Source organism: Saimiri boliviensis, chromosome 16 (genome assembly GCF_048565385.1).
Source record: "Saimiri boliviensis isolate mSaiBol1 chromosome 16, mSaiBol1.pri, whole genome shotgun sequence".
In the NCBI taxonomy this organism is placed as follows: domain Eukaryota; kingdom Metazoa; phylum Chordata; class Mammalia; order Primates; family Cebidae; genus Saimiri; species Saimiri boliviensis.
The window spans coordinates 87,326,238-87,334,238 of record NC_133464.1 but is presented as its reverse complement, the minus strand read 5'-3'; the positions used below and the strand labels follow the sequence as shown (position 1 = coordinate 87,334,238).

General features: G+C 47.4%; 1 protein-coding gene across 2 annotated transcripts in view; it reads right to left on the bottom strand.

Annotated features, from left to right (window-relative positions):
• Positions 1-5,782: 5,782 nt before the first annotated feature.
• Positions 5,783-8,001, bottom strand: part of EEF1AKMT1 (EEF1A lysine methyltransferase 1) — a 52,993-nt gene continuing 50,774 nt past the window's right edge. For both annotated transcript variants that reach the window (XM_003944251.4, XM_039473308.2), the window contains exon 5: positions 5,783-6,069. In XM_003944251.4, coding sequence (XP_003944300.1) covers positions 5,933-6,069 — 137 coding nt within the window. In that variant the 3' untranslated portion in view covers positions 5,783-5,932. The remainder of the gene's footprint in view (positions 6,070-8,001) is intronic.

The following is an 8,001-nucleotide window of genomic DNA, read 5'->3' as shown; positions in this document are numbered from 1 at the left end:
CCTTCACCTCACTAAGCTTCATTTTCCTTCTGTGTGAAATGAGGTCACAGCACCCCACTCTTAGAGTCCCTGTGAGGATTCAGCACTGTTGATGAAGCACCTGGCACAGTGCCTGGCACATAGTGGGCGTGAACGCATCACCCCAGTCATTTATAAGCCACACTGAAAACAAACATCAAGCTAAGCTTTCTGCATGTTGTGTTGCTTTAGGAGGCATCTGTCACTTACAAGTGACTTTTTTTGTATAAAAGATTAAGTTTAAAATGAAATCTCTGGGCTGGGTGCAGTGGCTTACGCCTGTAATCCCAGCACTTTGGCAGGCGGATCACCTGAGCTCAGGAGTTTAAGACCAGCCTGACCAACACAGTGAAACCCCATCTCTACTACAGATACAAAAAAATTAGCTGGGCTTGATGGTGTGTGACTATAATCCCAACTACTTGGGTGGCTGAGGCAGGAGAATCGCTTGAACCCAGGAGGCAGAGGTGCAGTGAGCCAAGATCGCGTCATTGCACTCCAGCCTGGGCAACAAGAGTAAAACTCCTTCTTGGGAAAAACAAACAAACAAACAAACAAAAAAAAGAAATCACTGACAAATAAAAAAGAAAACAAAATCTAGAATTTTCACTGGGCAGCAGCATTTAAATAGAATATTTTAAAATTACAGGTGGTGGCTAAGTTTGGGAAGGCACTGTTTTAATGAATAATAAGATCTTCCTGGGACAGAATTTTGTTCTCTTGTAAAAACTGAAGGTGGTTTTTTTTTGTGTGTGTGAGGGGGTTTGGGAGTGGGGGGACGGTGCAGAGATGGGAGGTAGGTGTTGTGTTTTATCAAACAAATAAGGAGGTTTACTGGCTAGAGAAATTGTGCCAGCCAAAGTTCAAAGACATCTCCCCACTCCCAGATCCACTTGGCTCATCTCACACATCTCCCTCCATGCCCAGACTTTGTAGAGGAGTAACACATGATACTGTACATTTCAGAGCTTCTTCCCCTCCTTCCAGAAAAGCATGTTTCCTTCACATGAATTCTACCTGGAGGATTCTGTGGAAACCCTTGGAATGGAGATGCTTTGCTGGTTACTGAATATCTTTTTTTTTTTTTTTTTTTTTTTGAGACGGAGTATTGCTCTATCGCCCAGGCTAGAGTGCAGTGGCACGATCTCAGCTCACTGCAACCTCTGCCTCCTGGATTCAAGCAATTCTCCTGCCTCAGCCTCCTGAGTAGCTGAGATTACAGGTGCCCACCACCACGCCTGGCTAATTTTTTGTATTTTTAGTAGAGATGGGGTTTCACCATGTTGGCCAGGCTGGTCTCGAACTTCTGACCCCAAATGATCCACCCACCTCAGACTCCCAAAGTGGTGGGATTACAGGCATGAGCCACAGCACCAGCCCCCAAGTGATAATATTTCAATTATATGGTTGTTCTATACAAATGGAATCATTTGGGAACAGCAACCCAAAAACACTTTGCAAATACCAACAGTTCCATAGTCAGGGACCAGTTATCTCATTATGTCATATCGCATCTCTTTCAGCAGGGAAATTGTCATAATTTTTCTTCTTTTTTTTTTTTTTTTTTTTGAGACAGAGTTTCGCCCTTGTTACCCAGTCTGGAGTGCAATGGTACGATCTCGGCTCACCGCAACCTCCGCCTCCTGGGTTCAGGCAATTCTCCCGCCTCAGCCTCCTGAGTAGCTGGGATTACAGGCACGCGCCACCATGCCCAGCTAATTTTCTGTATTTTAAGTAGAGACGGGGTTTCACCATGTTGACCCCGATGGTCTCGATCTCTTGATCTCGTGATCCACCCGCCTCAGCCTCTCAAAGTGCTGGGATTACAGGCATGAGCCACCGTACCCGGACCCGGAAATTGTCATTTTTAGTAACTGGTGCTAGCTCTGATTTTAGGAAGGAATAGAAGGGGAAAGAGTATAGTACCCCATCTGAAATGGGGTCCTAAAGTTCCCCCTGCCTTTCATCTGTTCTTGCTGTTCAGGTCCGCATCACCCCAGACACACATCTGAGGAGTTTCTGCAAAATACTGGAATTTTGTTAGCAAAACAGAAATTATTATTCTGCCCCTCCCCACTCATCAGGAAGGACTTAAAAAGACGTGGATTGAAGCATTCCTTTTAGGCCGGGCAAGGTAGCTCACGCCTATAATTTCAGCACTTTAGGAGGATGATGCAGGTGGATCACGAGGTCAGGAGATCATGAGGTCATCCTGGTTAACACGGTGAAACCCCAACTCTACTAAAAATACAAAGAATTAGCTGGGTGTGGTGGCCTGTAGTCCCAGCTTTAAAAATCACTCTTTTTGGCTGGGCACAGTGGCTCACCCCTGTAATCCCAGAAACTCTGGGAGGCCAAGACAGGCAGATCACCTGAGATCAGGCGTTCAAGATTAGCCTGGCCAACATAGTGAAACCCTGTCTCTACTAAAAACACAAAAATTTTATTTTTTGTAAATAAAAAATTCCAAAAAACATTTTGGTAAAAATTCAGGAGGCTGAGGCAAGAGAACTGCTTGAACCTGGGAGGCAGAGGCTGCAGTGAGCCAAGATCATGCCACTAAACTCCAGCCTGGGTAACAGAGCAGGCCTCCATCTCAAAAATCAAACAAACAAAAAACATTCCTTTTAAGCTTTGCAGTGCTTTGCTAAGGTACAGGAGGTGAGGGTGCTTTGGGGGTTCCTGATGGCATGACTGACTGTGAGCATTGCGCAGCCCCATGCCTCCCACCTGATTAACTGCCCCAAGGAACACTCTAGACCTAATGAGTTTTATTTCTTTTTTAATATAAGGTTGCAGAGGTACAGAAGGCCTTTTATGAAACCTAGAAGTGGATCATATATAAACACAGATTTCCTAAAATCAAAATCACGCTGAGGTCCAAAGCCATGAAACATGTTGGCTGCTTATTAAACAAAAAAATGTCATTACCTCATTTCATAAGCCTCCTAAGTTACAATGTTTATACATCTTTTGATAGGAATCCAACTTTGTTCCTTCTCTCCCTCCCCTCCTGTGAAGAAATAAGGTTTCTCTTCAACTAAACGCTGGATTTATAGCACAACTGCAATTCTGTTATTTCTAGACTACTATTCGCTCACAGTTCCTAAGTTAAACATTGCATTTCTGTATGTAATTTGTTACTATAATGTAACAAATTACAGTAACAAACTAAATAACCCCTTCCTGCCTTGTTATTATTAACAAAATATAACAAACAAAATAACCCCTACCTTATTATTTCCATATGTACTTTGCTCTGTATGTAATTTGTTACATACTACATACAGAGCAAACTACATATGGAAATAATAAGGTAGGAGTTATTTTTTAAAGAACACTTACTGAATACAGAGGCCAGGTGCTTGTACACTGATAAAAATACCAATGTCTCATAAAAACAGTGACTTTTTGGGTTTGAGACGTTGTTTCGTTCTCATCACCCAGGCTGGAGTACAATGCTGCGATCTCAGCTCACTGCAACCTCTGCCTCCCAGGTTCAAGCGATTCTCTTGCCTCAGCCTCTGAGTAGCTGGGAATACTGGGAATACAGTTGCCTGCCACCACACCCAGCTAATTTTTGTATTTTTAGTAGAGACAGGGTTTCACTATGTTGGCCAGGTTGGTCTCGAACTCCTGACCTCAGGTGATCTGCCCATCTCGGCCTCCCAAAGTGCTGAGGTTATAGGTGTGACCCAATGCACCCAACCAAAAAGAGTGATTTGTTTGTTTGTTGTTGTGTTTTTGGAGATGGAGTTTTGTTTTTGCTGCCCAGGCTGGAGTGCAATGGTGCGATCTTGGCTCACTGCAACCTCCGCCTCCTGGTTTCAAGCAATTCTCCTGCCTCAGCCTCCCAAGTAGCTGAGATTACAGGCATGTGCCACCATGCCCGGCTAATTTTTTTTTCTTTTTGTATTTAGTAGAGATGGGGTTTTACCATGTTGTTCAGACCGGTCTCGAACTCTTGCCCTCAGGTGATACACCTACGTCGGCCTCCCAAAGTGCTGGGATTACAGGCGTGAACCACCACGTCTGGACCACAAAGAGTGATTTTTAAATTAAATTAAAAGTTGTCCAGAAGTTGGGCAGGCGAGGGCTTAGAAACTAGCAAGACCAGGCCTGTTCCCCAACCTGGGCCTCCTTTCTGGCTTGGTCAGAACAGACAGGGTTTTGCTCCAGGGGTGATGAGCCCTGGTTCAATAACACAGGCTCATTTCTGGCTCTCCTCACATCCCTGGCAGGTAGAGGCTGTGGTCCTGCTCCACCCACAGCCAGAGTTTGGAAATGACACATCACTTCCTTTCACATTTTGGGTTTTTTCTGTTCTTGTTTTTGAGACAGGGTCTGGCTCTGTCACTCAGGCTGGAGTGTGGTGGCACAATCATGGGTTCACAGCAGCTTGGCCTCTTGGGCTCAGGTGATCCTCCCACTTCAGCCTCCCAAGTAGCTGGAACCACAGGAGTGTGCCACCATGCCTGGCTAATATATTATATATATATATATAGTATTTTTTGTACAGACAAGATTTCACTATGTTTCCCAGGCTGGTCTCAAATTCCTGGACTCAAGTGATCTGCCTGCCTTGGCCTCCCAAAGTGCTGTGATTATAGGTATGAGCCACCACACCCCGCCTCCTTTCACATTTTGTTGGCTAACGCAAGTCATATGAGGTGGGGAAGTATAATCCTTTCCCAGAAAGAGGGTGCTAATTTTTCAGAAAGTTTTTATTTTGAAATGATTGTAGATTCCCAGGAAATTGCAAAAATATACTGATAGGCCTTATGCCCTTCACCCAGTTTACCTAATGGTAACATCTGATGCAATTACAGGGCAATGTCACAATCAGAAAAAGGACACTGGCTCAACCCACAGACCCCATTCTATGTTCAGCAGTTTCACACGAGCTCATCTCTCTCTCTCTCTCTCTGTGTGTGTGTGTGTGTGTGTGTGTGTGTGTGTCTTTCTACCCAGTGCTGCCACATGTGCAGATTCACGACGAAGCCACCACCACAGACAAGACAAAGAACATACCTGCACCAAGGAGAACTCCCTTTGTGGTCTGCCCAGCCCCTTCTCCCCATCCTGATATTCCCCCTGCACCCACAAGTCTCTCCTCCCTGAGCATGCCACACCTAGACATCCAGTGTGTGACCTTTGCGGGGCGGCTCTTTCACTCAGCATGATGCCCTGGAGACTCAGCCGTGCGGTGTGTTCACTTCCGATTGCTGAGATGTCCTCTGGGGTATGGGCAGAGGAATATTTTCTGCATAGTGAGAATCTAGCATACTCCCCAGCTCCATTTTTTGGTCCTGGTGTTTGATTTACACAATGCACTTTCATTTTCTCGGGCAGTTCAGAGGGAAGGTCCTGAGGCTGAGCCACGTGGGGAGGGCACCTGGGCACCTGTCATCCCTCGCAGCCCCGCTAGAACCTGGAGGAGGAGGAGAGCCCCAGGAAGCTCTCAGATGCTAGTTATTGGATCATTACCTTATTTCATGGAGGTAAGTCTGTCTCCTTGGAGGGCTGGGGTGGGGCATGGGGGTGGGAGTCCTCACAAGTCCTGGGATGCTACCAGACTTCTCTGGCTCGAGGCAGAGGCCAAGGCCCTGTCTCATTCAGCAGCCCTTGGGTAAGCCACGCAACTGTTCTGTTAAATGAGGAGAGTAGACCAAACAGGTTCTAAGGTTTCTTCCAGCTTGAATTCCATGGATTCAGGTTGGCAGAAGACTGAGCTCTAGGGAGGCCCTCCCTAAGGAAACAATAGTGAAGGTCATGTACTTTATTTTGGAAATCAGGCCAGGGAGAGCTCCAGCTTTGGGGGAAGGGGAAGAGATTATAACTTTTCCATCTACTAGGAAAATAGAAAAGGGGGAAGGTGAGAGGCTTCCCGCCTGTGTTATGTCACCATCTGTAATTAGATCAGACAGTCCAGCCCAGAATCATAATTCACGTAACAGCGAAACTCATTTGCCAAGTTCCGGGTGTGTTTTGGAATAAACGTGCACATCTTCACTCCAAGGAGTTCTGCTGCCTGTTCTTCCATGACGGCCCCTGAAGAGAACAAAGCAAGTGAATCCTGAGAGTGACAGCCCAGCAGGAGCTCAGTGCATTGTGAGCTGGGAGAGGGGCCCTAGCAGGACCACTGGGGGCACTTAGGTAACAATTCACAAGTTGGTGGAGGGGGAGCAAGCCTTCTTTACATTCCCTGTCACCTTCTCCAATGTTTTTGCAATTTACCAACTTTTTTCCATGTCTTTTTTATTGAATGAATTATTTTCCTACCTCTACAGAGCCAGGACACTTAGAAATTTAGAAGCAGATTACACACACACACACACACACACACACACACACACACGTATTGTGTGTGTGTGTATGGAAAACAAAAATAATCACTAAAAACTAGCATTTCCCAACGTTGAGCCAAGAGCCTTTTTCAGTAATATTCAATCTTGCAAACAGGTACGAATGCATTCCCACCACCTTTTGCCATCTCCTCCCCATTTTTCCCCGCCCCGGGCCCTCCACGCACGGCCAGCTCCCCTGAGACATCCGGTAAGAGGTGGCATCCATGGCCCTGATTCTTGCCCTCTCTTCCCCTCCACACTCCAGCCTTCATCTTCAAACCAGCTCTGATGCCCCTGCCCTGCCGTGCCCTCCTTGCAGGCCACCGCCCTCCCTGGGGTGGTGGACACCACCGGTGCCGAGAAGTAAAGAGATCGGTCAGTTGCTAACATTTTAGTTCTCAGCAACAGCCCACGGTGCCCAGATCCACGCTCCCCAAAACCTTTTCGGTTACGCTAAAGCAAATGTCTTATGTCTTCAGACAAGTTGTGTTCTGCCATCTTGGGCTTCCAAAGAAAGCCCCAAAGCCCACCGTCCCCTCTGTTAGGCACTGGGGGCTTCCCGCTTCGATACTGTCCTTGTGGGCAGCTGCAACCGTGGCTCCTGACCTTCAGGTCTCTGGGGCATAGTGCAGGTGCCTGGGTCTCTGTTACTCTTCTCAGAGTTAGTGCTTCCTGTCTTTGGTCTATTTTACTTTTTTTTTTTTTTTTTTTTTTTTTTTTTGAGACGGAGTTTCGCTCTTGTTACCCAGGCTGGAGTGCAATGGCGCGATCTCGGCTCACCGCAACCTCCGCCTCCCGGGTTCAAGCGATTCTCCTGCCTCAGCCTCCTGAGTAGCTGGGATTACAGGCACGCGCCACCATGCCCAGCTAGTTTTTGTATTTTTAGTAGAGACGGGGTTTCACCATGTTGACCGGGATGGTCTCGATCTCTTGACCTCGTGATCCACCCGCCTCAGCCTCCCAAAGTGCTGAGATTACAGGCTTGAGCCACCGCGCCCGGCCCTTATTATTATTATTTTTTTAAAGAATCCCCTAAAACTAAAATGTATAGTCCATGAGGCCAGAGCGCCGCCTGCCAGAGCACAAAGCAAAGGGAGCAGCGGAGTGAACGAGTGTGCAGGGAACCGCGGTATGTGTGCAAACAGAGCGGCCCTCCCCACATACGCAGCTCCGTGGCACCAGAACAGGCCCCCCCGGGGCTCCACTCCTGGCCCAGCCCTGCTCCCAGCAGGGTGTCTAGGGGACACGCAAGGCCCTGACGGACTGGGGTATAGCGCCCGGAACAGTACTCAAGGGTGTGGACACCAGGAGTGCCCAGAAGTAAAGAGACCGGCCGGTTGGCAACATTTGAGTTCTCAGATTTTTCTCTGTTATTTGAGACAGTCTTGCTCTGCACCCGGGCTGGAGTGCAGTGGCACCATCACAGCTCACCGTAGTCTCCACCTCCTGGGACTAAGCGATCATCCCACCTCTACCTCCAGTATGGCTGGGACTGTAGGCCCACACAACCACGCCTGGCTGATTTTAAAATTTCTGTTTTTAAAAACAGCCAGGAGTCTTGCTATGTTGCCTAGGCTGGTTTAGAACTCCTGGCCTCATGCAATCCTCCCACCTTAAAGTTCTCCGATTTCCTCTA